This window comes from Chenopodium album, chromosome 17, assembly GCF_948465745.1.
Source record: "Chenopodium album chromosome 17, dcCheAlbu1.1, whole genome shotgun sequence".
Taxonomy (NCBI): Eukaryota; Viridiplantae; Streptophyta; class Magnoliopsida; order Caryophyllales; family Amaranthaceae; genus Chenopodium; species Chenopodium album.
In genome coordinates, this window is record NC_137850.1 from 4035231 (window position 1) to 4050913 (window position 15683).

General features: G+C 33.5%; 2 protein-coding genes across 2 annotated transcripts; one reads left to right on the forward strand and one right to left on the reverse strand.

The window, feature by feature from the left end:
* Positions 1–446: 446 nt before the first annotated feature.
* On the forward strand, positions 447–3821 carry LOC145589400 (putative anion transporter 5). The gene is made up of 2 exons (XM_081645945.1): positions 447–789; positions 1436–3821. Exon 2 carries the CDS (start codon positions 1633–1635, stop codon positions 2959–2961), a length of 1329 nt encoding a protein of 442 aa, XP_081502071.1. The 5' UTR covers positions 447–789; positions 1436–1632; the 3' UTR covers positions 2962–3821.
* Positions 3822–5477: 1656 nt separating this feature from the next.
* LOC145589402 (chlorophyll a-b binding protein 5, chloroplastic) lies at positions 5478–6912 on the reverse strand. The gene is made up of 2 exons (XM_081645946.1): positions 6695–6912; positions 5478–6322 (listed from the first exon to the last, which is right to left on the reverse strand). The coding sequence occupies exons 1-2, from the start codon at positions 6835–6837 to the stop codon at positions 5671–5673; spliced, it is 795 nt and encodes a 264-aa protein (XP_081502072.1). The 5' UTR covers positions 6838–6912; the 3' UTR covers positions 5478–5670.
* Between the last annotated feature and the right edge of the window lie 8771 nt (positions 6913–15683).

A 15683-nucleotide genomic window follows, 5' to 3' on the forward strand; every position in this document is an offset into this window, starting at 1 on the left:
GGCTCAGCAGAGCAGCTCTAAAGAACGAGACCTTAGTCTATTTTACTCCGTTTTAAAGAATTTGGGTGATTTCCATAGAAAAGGTTGGAAAAGTTATAAATTCTAAGAATATGTCACTTTTTACTAATATTCCCAACATACTGTCCACATCATCAACTATTTTTTTTATTTACTCTTTTACAACAAAACCGCTAATTCAATTAGCGGTTTTATAAAAAAGAAACGTCTAATTGAATTAGCGGTTTCATTTATTTTGTTTCGTGTACATGAATTTCAAGTAAGTAAACCGCTAATTCTTTACTTTTAAAAAAATATATATAAATTAATTTTTATGGTGACATAGACGATATATAGGGAATATTTACAAAAACTAACATAATCATGGAATTTATAACTTTTCTAACAATATTAATGGAAATCACTCAAGAAATTTTAACATAGAAAACGCTACGCAACTCCCAACCAAAAAATAAAATCCGCAAAACCGATTTGTGATTTACGTTCTTCAGTTTTCAGACACTGAAGATCCAATCCCCTTTTCTTCTTAAGCACTTTCACCCTCCTTAGTAATACGACCTTGTCAAATTCGTTGACTCTTAACCCCTTTTGTTTGAGTAATTCATTTACCATCTTATCACTTTTGTGTTTCTTCGTCCCATTTTGATCCATCTCACATTTGTCATTTTGGGGTTTCATCACTTCAATGTAATTCTTTCATGGGGTTCAAGTTAACTTCACAATGGGTTGATATTTGATGCATAAGAAGCAAATGGGTTCAACTTTTTTTAGGTAATTTGCTTGTATTCTTTCTGGGTTTTCTGAATTTTGATGATTTTTTTCTGGGGTTTCTGAATTTTGATAATTTTTTAATTCTGGATTTCTGTATTTTGATATATTTTTTCTGAGTTAATGCTTGTAATGTGTGAGTAGGATTTCTTGATTAATTGGTGTACTTGTTGAATTTGTTGATTAATTGACATTTTCTTGATTGTGATTGATTTAATTGTTGGATGGAATTGTATTAATTGTTAAATTTGATTATTAGTTGTTACTTGCTGATGCAATTTCTTGAAATGGAAACCTGTAAATTTTTTTTAAATGATTGTTAAGCATTTTTGGGGCAAGTTATTAATTTATATTCCCAAAATAAGAAATGCGGTTAGATTCTTTGTATATGTGATTATGTGTGATTATAATTAACGGTCTGAGTTACATTTTAAGTTGAGTGTCTGGTGTAATGTGAGTTGATTGTGACATCATTACAATTACTTCAACTAATACTAGTAATTGTTTTTAGTGTTCTGTTAGATGCTTGTATACTTGTATTTAGTGTTCTGCTGATTGATCAAATTAGGTATTTGTTTTTGTTGTGGTTAAAAAGAAAGTAAAACCATTCAAGAGTATTGAATTATTGATCATTGTACTTTGGTTTCAGGGTCTAGAATCCATAGGCTTTGTTTGGATGCTGGGGTCACTGTGGTTGTTATTGTCAAGAGAGATCTGGATACGTCGAATGTAAGTCTGAGTTATTATCATTGTTAAAACAATAAGTCTGGGTAGTAGTTGCAAGTTTGGCTTGAAAGGTAACAAGACTCAGCAATTAATTTTAGGTGTTTCTTAGTTGTGTGAATTATGCAAGAAAACAAGTTTCCAAAGCGGTATTTGATTGTACTTTTGACATTCATATGTACGTCTGTCTGCTACATTGAGCGGGTGGGCTTCTCAATTGCTTATACAATTGCTGCTGATGCTGCTGGAGTTAATCAATCAAGTAAAGGCACAATACTTTCCACTTTCTATTATGGTTATGCCTTATCACAAGTGCCGGGAGGCTGGGCAGCTCAGAAAATTGGTGGCAGACGTGTTCTGCTGCTTTCATTTGTGTTATGGTCTCTGACTTGTGCTCTAGTCCCGCTGGATCCCAACCGGGTTTTCATGTTGGTTGTTGCACGCCTTCTTGTTGGTGTAGCTCAAGGATTTATCTTTCCCTCGATTCACACGGTTTTGGCACAATGGGTTCCTCCTCATGAAAGATCTAGATCTGTTTCTCTTACCACATCTGGGATGTACCTAGGTGCTGCTGCAGGAATGCTTCTGCTTCCGAGCCTGGTGAAGTTTAAGGGTCCTCAATCTGTCTTTGTAGCTGAAGCAGCACTAGGAGCCATGTGGTCTGTGTTGTGGTTTAAATATGCATCTGACCCTCCTCGATCTGAGCATCCCAAAGCTGCTGCTTCTGGTTTTGGGGAAAATTTATTACCTGTTAAAGGTAATCATAAGTTTAAAGTGGAGAATGGAGGTAGCTCAGCTAAAAATTTAAACATACCTTGGAAGAGAATTTTTGTCAGCTTACCAGTCTGGGCTATTGTGGTCAACAACTTTACTTTCCATTATGCCTTGTATGTACTTATGAATTGGCTACCAACATATTTTGAGCAAGGCCTACAGCTTAGTCTCCAAGATATGGGTTCTTCTAAAATGATGCCGTACCTCAACATGTTTTTATTCTCAAATATTGGCGGGGTGGTGGCTGATCATCTTATCACCAGGAAGCTAATGTCTATAACTAAGACTAGGAAGTTCTTGAATACCATAGGATTCATCGTGGCTTCTCTGGCACTGATGGCACTGCCTGTGTTTAGAACTGCTGGCGGGGCTGTGTTCTGTTCTTCTGTGGCACTCGGCTTCTTGGCTCTTGGAAGAGCTGGGTTTGCCGTGAATCACATGGACATAGCTCCAAGATATGCTGGAATTGTTATGGGAGTTTCTAACACAGCAGGTACACTAGCTGGTATTGTTGGTGTTGAGCTTACAGGTCAGCTTCTTGAAGCAGCTAAAGGTGCTAATTATGATATCTCTAGCCCAGAAAGCTGGAGATTGGTATTTGTTATTCCTGGTTTTCTGTGTATTTTAAGTTCAGTGGTGTTCGTGATTTTTTCAACTGGGGAAAGGATTTTTGACTGAGTTAGGCTTTCTACAGTTGATGAATAGGTGCCCATTCATACCCTATTTCACGAAATTTTTGCAAATTTATTGGGTATAGAACCTTGATATCTTTCATCATTGCATTGTTATGCTAACAATTTTGAAATTCTGGATTTATGTCAAGTGAGCTTTTGATCTGTAGCTCCTCTAGAATGTATCCAAAGTGTTATATGTGTGCTTTGGTGGAAAATTACTTATTAGTTGGACTTCACTGCTTACTTGATTGATGCAATGGTTTCTTGATGCAAGAGATTTCGAAGATTGGCAATCCATCCTACAATGCTTACTAATGCTGTTTTGCGAGTAGTCTTCACACTAATTGATTTGTGATGTGTTGTCTGCATACAAAAGTGACCGGTCTCATTATGTCACTTGCTCGTGTAGAAGTTAAGGCCAGAGGTTTTATACTTTTATTGGGTTTTTCTTGTTACAATGAACTTAAGAAATTGGGTTTTGGTGTTGTGCTGAGAACGTTATCCCCAAAATTCTAACAGAAAATTGTCTCGTAGTCATAGACATATTCTTCATGTAATGCAATAAGGTCTGCTTTTGATTTTATCATTTGGCTGGTATATTATAGCTGTTGTGCCATCTCTAATTAAGAGACTCGCAAATGTAATTGTTCAGCTTAATAAGAAACATGTAGGAGGAATTTAGCATTAGCATATTTTAAAAAATTTTGTTACTGTTATAAGCAATTCATCTTTGTAATATATTTGTGTACCAATGAGACATCTATTTGTATTATGACTGTCTGAAACACTGTATCAGTGTCTTCTTTCTTGCGTCAACTACTATTTTGTTTACTAAAGTGTTTAAAGATTTTTAAAAAATGACACTTCAATGCCCTGCCTACAAATGCTATTTCTTGTCTAAAATTTTGGTGTTTATTGTATTGTCTGAGCATGTTAGAACAAGATTTTGTCCAGAAGTCAGACATCTTCACAGATTTTCCATTGACAGGGGAAGGGTTTATTGATGACTTCATGACGATATAATTTCATCATTTTATTCTGAGATTTATAGCCTTACAGACATGCCTGATGTGTTGCAAATAATCTTTATTTGTACTCTTGATCACTGGGAGATCACGTATTCTGCAATAGTTGAACTATTTTGGTAGCAGAGTGTCTTTTAGAGCGCAATTGATGGAGCTTCAGCCGGAACTATCTATGGTACTCATATATTATGTTTCAACTCTGAAGCATAGAGTATAGAATCAGCTCAGAACAGCATCAGGTAAGAATTGTCTTTATATAGAGAATTTTCCATGTTTGCTATTTCATCCATTTAGTTTAGGAACTTGACAAATTAGGAAAGATAGTAACTCAAAACTTCTTACTTCAGGGATTATAGTAAAAAAAAAAAAAAAATTACTGAATTCCGTAGCTAATTTTGGAAGTATGTCAGATATATCCAATTCTCCAATTAGTTTAGATTTTATCTATGGAATATATATCCTTAGAACAGTATGTCAGACTTATCTAAGATAAATAGGTGATCACTCTACAATTTTAGCTGAGAATGTACTTGGTTTTCCACTTATCTTAGGGATCCTTTACTCTTTTGTACTGCCAAGTCGATGCATAATTGCTGAGTCTGTCAAGAATTGTGTTGCCAATATTTAATACTTTATCTTACTCAAGTAGTAAGCTCCTGCGCTGCTTTGGACCAATTATTTATCGTAAACTTATGGGGCCTTCAGTAATGCGACTAACGTCATAGAGGCTGATAATTGCCATATGCATTTAGTTTATTTGCTTTTTTAGTCCCACTTAGCGCTTAAAGGTAATGCAGTGACTGTAATATTTTATTGCTCCTACTAGAAAGTAGAAAGTTTTTGCTGACAAGTCATAACATAGACATTGCAAGTTTGCCTGATTTAATCTGTGATGATCCACCTGTTTCTGTTATATGGGATCATGGATTATGATTACTATGTTTTCCCTTATGTTACTCCATTTGATATGGACTGACGTGATGGAACAGTAGGCTAAGATTGCACATTGCCCCGGGTTTATATCCTGAATGTCTGATTGCAACTGGAAGCTAAGCCTATAACCGAAACCTGTCTATGCTTGATGGAGAAGGTTTTCACTGTCAATGGGGATGAGCTAACCTTGATACTACTGAGATACATGTCAACATAGAATTGGACTATGCTGATATCGGTTTAATTGGTAGACTACAGAATTTATACTATTGTCCTGTTGATGCAATTTTATACACTAGAAGAGTTTTGTGCTAACCATATGAAAGATGTTTGCAAGATTAAAGAAAACTTCAGAAGTTTCTGGTTTTTTAGTAACATGCCTCGGTTCCTGTGTATGTGTCCAAAGATTATATGGATTTCCCCAAACCCTGTATATAGACACTAGGTGATTGATAATGTTGCTGTGTATTCATAATCTTATTACATGCATCAGAAATGTCATGCTAGTGGTAAACTTAAGCTTTATTGTTTGTCTGTTACAAAAATAAATGCACAAAGACAGTTACGAAGTAGTTAATAATTTTGATAACTCATGATCCATTGTACAGAGTAGTAAATTACTCCTTCATATTTCAGGACTTAAGTAAACACAAAGTTACATCAACTTCATGGCTCAAAGTTCACTGCCCATCACTGCAAAGCATACATTTGTTCACACTATTTCTCATTTAAGTTATTACATATCCTATCAGTTTTCACTTTCCAGGAACGAAGTTGGTGGCAAAAGCCCAGGCGTTGTTAGCGACTGGATCAGCAAGATGGTCAGAGAGGTTCTCAATGGGACCCTTTCCGGTAACAATAGCCTGTACGAAGAACCCGAACATGGAGAACATAGCCAATCTCCCGTTCTTGAGCTCCTTTACCTTCAGCTCAGCAAAGGCCTCTGGATCGTCTGCAAGACCAAGTGGGTCAAAAGCTCCACCTGGGTATACCTTGTCGAGCCCTTCACCCAATGGTCCACCACCAACACGGTAGCCTTCGATCAAACCCATGAGGACAACTTGGCTGGCCCAGATAGCGAGGATGCTTTGGGCATGGATCAAGTTCGGGTTTCCTAAGTAGTCGAGTCCACCTTCCTGGAAGATTTGGGATCCAGCCTTAAACCACACGGCTTCACCAAATTTGACACCGTTCTTGGACAGGATTTCAGGGAATACACATCCCAGGGCACCAAGCATAGCCCACCTAGAGTGGATCACCTCGAGCTCACGGTTCCTGGCGAAGGTTTCGGGGTCTGCTGATAGTCCAGCAGTGTCCCAGCCGTAGTCACCAGGGAATTCACCAGTTAAGTATGATGGAGTCTGCTCTGAGAAGGGGCCCAAATACTTGGGACGGTCAGGACCGTACCTGCATTTTATTTCCAGATGTTATTATATGTTAACGACTTAGCAGTTAAGCTTACAACAACACATTTGTTCTGTTTCAATAGATTATGTAACTCCTAATTTAAGAAAATTAGTTGCAAACTGTAATATAGTAATATTGTCGTCTAAATTCTTGATTGTACTGGACAAAATATACCTATGATTGCAAGTATTGATTCATCTATTCAATTAAAACCTTAAACATTTTGCAAAAGTTAATTTCTACTTTGAAAAAGAAAGTTAACATGACTAGTTTAAGTATAACTAGTTTTTCTCTTAAATCATACTCTGTTTCTAAATAAGTGCATCGCTTGTTTATTGAATTCTGAGTAGCTCAGGAGAAAGAGGTACTTACCATATGCTTTGCGGAGCGCTCTTGACGGTACGACGCATAGAAAACCGGCCTCCGCTGCCACCAACCTTGCGAGCGAGCTCATTTTGTTGCTTCAAGATGGTCTGCCCAGCAAATGCAGATTGTTGGATAGTTGAAGTAGCCATAGTAGTAGTGCTACACTTAGTTTATCTGCTATTCTACTTTGCTAGTGTGGTGTTTTTATGAGTTGGTGGTTACTATAAACTGATTGATTATATATATACTATTGATGTTTGTGGCTTATGATGTGGATGAGGAAATTTACACATCACCATCTTCCTATTGGCTATCATCTTAATGTATGGATTTTCATGCTGATTTTTTGGGTGATAAGAGAGGCTGTTTTTCTGCCATCTAAGATTGTAAGATTTTGTTCTTGGATATTATTTTTTAGAATAATGTACACCACAAACGTTGTAGACAAACTGTTGGATTTGCTCTAGATGGGTTTACTTCAGTTTTTGTTTATCTTAAAACAATATCTATATTGGCATATTGCATCATAGGGGAAAGGATACTTTATTTTCTTCGTTCTCTTAATATTGTATCACAAGGGAAAAGACACGGAAATTTAAGATAAAGAGAAAAATAGAGAGAGAAAAAGACAGGGACTTATGTGATGTGGAGAGAGATAAAAAAAAGCATATACATGTATGGTAACGTTGTGTAAAACTTTCTTAATTGGTAATTGTTGCAAAACATGCATGCAATATTAGGAAATGGGGAAAGTATTTTTATGTGAATAATAAATTTTCTCAGTGGTAAATTATAAAAATACTTATTATTATTGGTAAACTCTAATTAACTACGGAGTATAATTTTCCAACGGTGACAATAATGAAATAATTTAGTAAATGGTTAACCATGGATAACGTTTATTTTAAATAAAAAAAACTGAAATAACTAAAAAAAAAAACAAAAAAAATCTAACTCCATCCCCACCTACCCAGCCACCATCGTACCACCTGACCCATCTCCCCTGGCTGGCGGTGCCAGCTTTCCACCCGCCGACGACCCCATACCTCCGCTTCTGGCGACCCCACCTCTCTCCCCCATCCTCTTAAAAACCCCCCAAATCTTCATCTTTTTCCCCAAAGAAACAAAGAACCCTAGACCCATCTCCGCCAACAAGAATCGAATTATGTGGCAAAAATGGGTATCCAAAAGACTGAATTGAAAAACCATTTTATCAAGAAAATTAAAATTGACCAGTTTGTTGCTGATTTGAAGATTAAACAGGCGATCGACCCCAATTTGCCTGCGTGGTGGGGTGATGGTGATCAAGTTCCTTTTCCTTTTCTTGTTAACTACGTGGTTCTTGAATCCTTTGAATTACTTAAGTATTCAATCAATAACACTCCTAAACGATTTTTGGTTGTATGAATTTTGGGTTCATACGAATAATGATATTCAAAGTAAATAAAATTGAATTAATAAAAAAAATTTGGGGAGAAGAATTTGCCGGAATCTGGATAGGACTACGACGGAAAATTCCCCACTTTTGAGGGTTTGAAGGAGGAGAGAGAATATGGGGCTGATTTTTGAGGTGGGAGAAAATGGTGGTTTTGTTATAAATTGGGGCTTGGGTTACGGTGAGGGAAGGAGGACGGTGGGTAATGAAGTATGGTTGTTGGACGCTGGCACAGGAAAGGGGTGGCGCCGACAGTGGAGGGGTAGGGACAAGGGGTGGCTGGGTTGTGTTGGGGGGAGTGCGAGGGCAATTATTTTTTTTTTTTTTTTATTTTAATATCAATCAATAACATCGAGAGTGACACATGTTATATCCTGGTGCTGTTTTTTTTATACTAATATTCCAAATCCTTGATATTATCTTTATGACAAAAAATATCACTTTTTATTTGGTGTTCATAATTCTTTATACATATTTACCTAAATATTATTCCAACTCTTTTTTAATTATCTAATAAACGGAGTAATATTAGATTTTGATAAAAAAAAAAAAAAAAAAAAAAGTAATACTCCGTAATAAAATTGATTCATATTATTGATATTAAAGAAATTACTTTAAAGCATCACTTTTATTTGTTATATATAATTGTTTTTTATAGAAAAAAATTACGCTTACCGTGCATGGTACGGAACTTAAACTAGTTATTATAAAACTTAACCATGATTAGGTTTATAATTAGATATAAACATCATTAATATCACCATTGAATAATTATAACAAATTAGAGTTTACCAAAGATAATAAGAATTTTTACAATTTACCACTGAGAAAATTAAAAAATATTGTGTTGCCAAAAAGAATTTCCCTTTTTTTTAACTAATATATACTATAAAAAGTAAATGTTATTGTGCAAAATGTTGTTGGATTAGTTTAAATGCTCAATGTATATTTTCATAATATTAACATTTTATGATATATACACTAATGAAAAATTAAAGATATTAATGGTCACAGTTACGTATTGATAAACATGCCTAGTCCAAGTGTGTTAATTTAATATACTTGTATATAAATAAAGTATGCATTTTTCAAGAGCATTCGGAACGCCACATAAGTAAAGGTATATTTTCGACCAATTAAAAATTAGATTTTAATTTTATTTTAGAATTAAAAATTTACTTGCCACCTAAAAAAAAGTGACCTATGAGAATTAAGAATGTTTCCACGTAGGTGAAAAAACAAATAGTGATTTATTAGGATTTAGTTTATTTAAAAAAAAAACTTTAATTATCTTTTTTAAAAAATCATCTTTAGATATAGGATTTATATCTATCATTATAAGATAAATTTTGCAATAAAAATTATTTCTTAATTACAATTAAATTAAAATTTGTGATATTTATCATTATAAATTGACGCATCATACGACACAAACAAAATGGGTATCAATGCAAAATCAAATCAAGCGAATTTTGTGCCAGTTTTATTAGGTCATCAATGGCCGGGTTATTTTTTAGCTTAATTTTCGAAATTCCATATTTAAATGTATATTTGTGATTATTGCTTACATTGTGTTTATTTGGGATACCCAATGACTATATGATTATGTTTTGTTTACTGAATTTTGTTTTTACATGATGATCTAATTTAATCAGAGAATTAAATTTGAGTAAAACTAATTAGAAAATCAAAGTACGAATTTCTCGCTTGATGGTTCTGTTGGATGAGGAGGTATTATATCTTTATAAATCCTTTACGTTTATTAAACTTTTTAACAAACCTTTTTAGTTTTTATTAATTAATTTTATGATTAAAACAAAATTTTTGTGATTTAGGTAGCTTAATCAAGTCATTAAATTAACTTAATTTTTAATTTTTCATTACAGAGTGATTCCTCTCATGCCTCAAGTAAAGCCAACTTTGTTCGACAATTTCGTTCAAAATTGATTGAATTATTTTTTTTTTACTCCATTAGGTATTTTGCAGTCGTTACATATCGCACACATTGTCAACGACAACAAAAAAAATGATTTATTATGCATAGAATTGATTTTGTACAATTATAATTTTTAGATTAATTTCACAACAACTATTCAATTCCGGGTAAATATATTGATTTATTATATAAGACTATAAAGATTAATTTTATATTAATTAATTTTTGCTAAAATGTTTGTTTTGTTGACTTTTATCAGATAGAAGAGATATGGGTGTGATTATATCGAAATAGAAGATAAATAGTATATATGTTTTGTTGCAATTGTGTATGTATATTTTTTTTTAATGTTGTTATCAAAATATTTATAAGGGGAATAAATTACATAAAATTAATAAAAAAAATATCCTTAACAAAGAATAGAAAATTAATCAAAAATATTATGAGTATGATCAAATTACTTTAAATAACCGTGGGATATTAGGATTTAAATTATTAAAAAAATAAACATAATCTTATAGAATTAATGGTTTTATCTAAATATCCAATTAATAAGATTTTATTTTTATATAAAAAAAATTAAAACATTGTACCTTCTTTATACATTTATGTGAAATTTATGTCAAAAAATTTGAATAGACAAATAATTTGTTAGAGATCAAGCGATAACAAAAAATATACAAAATGATATATAATGATATATAGATTTGAGAGTTTAATTTCAAGAGTAAAAAACAATGAATAATGATTTAGGATTAAAATTATTTAAAAATAAAATATATTATCTTTTCACATTAAAGTCTTAATCCACCCTATCCTTATCCATTTTACTTTTTCTAAAAACATAGACTTTTTTATTTTATTTTGTAGAAAATATTATTTTATTGAGGTATTGGGTAAGGGAACCCAATCAGGTAGTGGACTATACTTCCTCATGACCTAACAAGTAAGAACATCACAAAGCCCGATTATAAATGCCCCTGTCTCTCACTTTCTCTTCTACTCTTTCTCTCTTTTACTCTTTCTCTCTTTTACTCTCTTATTACAGCAAGTCAGAAGATATGACTCTCTCTTACTTTTTTGTGCTCTAATTAACTGGTTAAAGCTTCGGAGGCTCTATCTCGGGCCCTCAACTTAACTCGGAACATGAATCTCGATCCCGAAATTAGATCTTGATTTGGCTACAGAAGTACCTAGAGTTCTTAAAATTGTTGGCAAATATTCGATGTTCTACTCATAAGTTTGATCATTTTACCGCTAATTTTCAAGTATGTTATTCGATCCATTATTTCACTTGAGTATTTATTTCGGCCGACAAATGAAAATTATTTTATTAGGTTATGCGGCATATGTAATTGGTTTAGGGTTAATTGATTAAGATAATATTCAACAGTCTCATTGAGTCATTGCTATGGTCGTGCTTCAAGTGAAAAAAACTAATCTGGATATATTATTTAAGATCAGAAAGATAATATAAATGTATAGTTTTACGTAATTTATTAATTTATAAATAATTTAAATATAATTTTTTTTTATGATATTTGAACCTACTTATCTAAAATGATAGATACGCCATTGTATATATGCGATCCTATTTCTGATTTTCAAATTAAACCTTTGCTTTGAAGAGGAAAAAGTTTCCTTGGGGAAAAAAAGCTATTACAAAACAAATTTATGGTTGTCTTGTTGCTTTTATTATTGCTTTTTTTATAAGTATAATTTTGGACCCTTATTGGTGAACTCCAACTTTTTAATTTTCTAAGTGGTAAACGTTTTAAAATTTTTTTTATCAATGGTAAACTGAAATTATTGATTACCATTGAGAAGTGTTATTTTAATAAAATCCTTAACTATAGTTATTTATTTATTTTTTTAATAATTAAATTATTATAAAAATATTTTTCCAAAAAAAAACAAAATACTAAACCCCTCCCCCACCCAACCAGCAGCCCCTTCCCTTACAGATGGCTAGGCTGCCGCCGGCGATGCGCGACCTCCCTCACCCTCGGCCGACGACCTTCCCCATTCCCACTGCCAGCCACCTCTTCCTCATTTCTCCCCAACCCGACACCCACCTCCACCGCAAACCGGCCCAAAATCCGCCCCATCCCTTCCCCGAAACTACCCCTCCCCTATTTTCCGGCCACCCAAAACCCTAATCACCCACCCGAAACCATTCAAAAACCCGAAACCTCCCTAAAACCCGTTCTACTCGTTTTCAAGGGTTTCGGATATTAGGGTGATTTTGGGTTTTTCGGTGCTTTCGAATAGGTTATTAGGGTTTGGTAGGGGGCTGAAAAACAGGGGAAAGGTAGAGAGGTAAGGTCGCCGGTGCCGGGGGTTAGGTAGGGGTGTCGGCCGCCGGCAGGGAGAGGGGAGGCTGGCAGTGGGTGGGGAAGGGGTAGTTGGTTTTTTTTCTTAAATTTTAGTATAATTATTAAATTGTTAAAAAAAAATTAAAAACCTAACTATAGTTAAATATTATTGTTAAAAAAAACCTAACTATAGTTAAATTTTTAATAAAATATAATAATTAATATCATAAGAAATAAGTATAAAAAGTTTATGAGTACCAAAGATAATTTTATAAAACTTTGTTCACCACACAGAATTTTATAAGAGTGAAGTTTACCAAAGGGAATTTCCCAAAAACCTTTTATAAGGAATTGAAATTTTCTATCTAATTGAAATTTTCTAAGTCTTAATCAAAGGATTAAGGATTTTTTTTATCAAATATAAAATATGATGGTTTGAAAGAATATTGTGAAAATATTCCTGATGAGTATGCTGACAAAAGTGATGAAGTTGTGACAAAATCCGCACAGTTCTTAAGGTATCTATCATTTTATATAAGTAGGTTCAAATATCAAAAAACATAGTGTTGAACAACATAGTGTTGAATTGTTTGTGAAACTGGTAGATGAAGAAGTTACAAATGTGATGTACATGATTTTTGATAGGCGGTCGCACACCTAACAAAAATACTACCTAACTAAACCTCCTAATAGGTAGTAGGGTAAGTCAGGATCGATCCCACAAAGAAGGTAGTATCGATATTGGGTTGCTATGAATAATAACTAGTTGACTCAATCAAAATAGGGTAGAAATTATTATACTAATAAAGCAAGAAAAAAACAATAATAAAAACATCTAGAATTAAGTATCACCACCACCATAATCAATGCAAGACTAACTCTGACCCCAATCAATCAATTATATGTTCATAAGGAAATGTACGCCCTATAAAATACCAAAGATCTCTACTGAGTTGTCAATGACTTCCCTAATTAACAATCAAACCTACTTCCGTGGAATCATGCAAATTATGGACATTAAGTCCGGCACCCTAACTTCCTAATAATCCATTCTACCTACTTCCGTGGAGAATTTCATACCCTTAATTGATCTATTCAAATCCGTCAAAACCCAACTCCCGTTGCGATCAAGACAATGGAATAATAACAATACCAATTATCCCTAATCTAGTATTGGCATGAGCACAATCAATTAAGCATGAACAATATAATTAATCAATTGAGAATTTAAAAGAATAAATCAAGTATTAATCATGGCTAGCTTAGGGTTCAACCTAAATTTAGAATAAATTCTACTTGCAAACAAAAGACATGCGAATCAAGATTGAATGCAAGAATGAAAATCATTAAACTAAATTACTAAAGTAATTAAAAATAATGAAGAACAAAAGCAAAGGAAATAACTACTTGATTAGAGAATGTCAACGTTGCTGCTAGAACACATGACGATCGAGGTACGCCTCCTTCAATACTAAAGTGGCGACCCCACCCCCCTCCCCCCTCTCTAAAAACTAATTAATGAAGATATATATAGGTAAGGCTATTTGGGAAATTAGGTTGAATTAGGAATCTTGTAAGTCGGCAAATTAAACCTATCTAAAGCACTCATTAATCATTAGCCACGGGTAGGTTGTGGCGCAGCCTTATTAGCCACAGGCGGGCTGTGGAGTGGGCTGCCATGCCACTCTTCTTCTTCCCTTTGTTATGCTAGCCGCGGGTAGCCTGTGGTGGAAAGTTGTATGCCACAACTCGGTTGCGGAGCAAGGTGTCGTCCTTTAGCTTTTCTGATAAAATTTCTTTCTCTTTGTCACATTTGTCACATAATATCATCTCCGATTTGTAGCTCAATTCGAAAAGCCACTTATTCCTACAAAATCACAGAAAAAGAACCCGAGGAGAGCAATATAGAAATATATAATAAAATGATGCTCAAATAAGCAAATGTACGAAGAAAGCACGACAAATATCATATAAATATGGCATATAAAATGTGCATATTATCGTATTATCAATTTTAAAGAGTTTCCAACTGATGATGAAATTGATAAGATGGATATTGATGTTTATATAATTACTCAATAGTTGTTCCACAAATAATTTATTCAAAGGGTTAATGAAAAACTATTATAAATAAATAAATAATAAATAATGAACCTATTTATTCCATTACAAGTGTTCAAAGTAACAACCCAGGGCATCATCCGGCCACTCACTAGTATAAAAATAGAGGTAGAAAATTTGGACTAGCATAGGCTTTGGATAAATTGGCTCACACTTATTTTTAATGATTTATCACATAAAGATGACATAAAGTTTAAGAAAACAAATACTCCGTAAACAAACACAACTTTGGTTTGCAAAGTCATGGGCTTGCTGAATCGTTTGTTAACTGTTATGACCTAAAACTATTGAAATTTAAATTTGTTTCCTCAATACCAAGTATTGTCTAGTACGTACTCCGTAGATTAGAAACATTTGAGTAAAACGTTTTACCATTATAAAGCTATTTTTGTGTGTCATTAACCAGAGGTCTATTACAGCTAAAGAGGAACTTTTATTCAAATCTATGATTAATGATTAATGATGTTCTATGTTGGAATGATTAATGGTTGATTACATTTTTTTTCCCTTGGGGCAACCCTTCTCCCCCCATTTTACTAAAAGTGCAAAACTTTGGGGATTTGGGTATCCTCTATCTAGAAAAATCTGACATATTTAGTGTATGCTCAAAGGTGTTGCATGCCTTGGGTTATTAGTCTTTTTCTTGGCTATCACACCAAGTCTTTTTAAGCTAGGTATGCCCATACTTGAATCTTTCCCCCTTGATCTTTTCGGATGTGGGAGAGCCATAGGCCAGGCATACTTCAAACCTAGCTAGTAGATATCTTTTGGGTAAGAGGTTTGTCCCGTACTAAAACAAATTCTTGTGAGCTAGGATTTGAAGAGGATAATATGTAATAGTGTGTTTATGTTCACTTAGGGTGTTACAAGTTCATTTTAAGATTACATCAAACCACACAAGAATAGACTATTGCTTGTTTGCTTGATGTGATGTTGAAATGCTTATGTTGTAAATACAATGAAGACTTTATTAACAACTCTATCAATGCTTGACATAAATGACATTTGTAGAAATGGATTATTTCTAGCAGGATTTTGTGTCCATAAGTAGTTAAACGACATTTCTTATTGAAAAATTAATGAATGAATTACTTTTAAAAATATTTCTTGGTATTATTACTTAAAATATATGGATTACTCTATGATAATGCCTTAAGTTTGATCTTTTTTTTTTTTCAAAAAATTGAT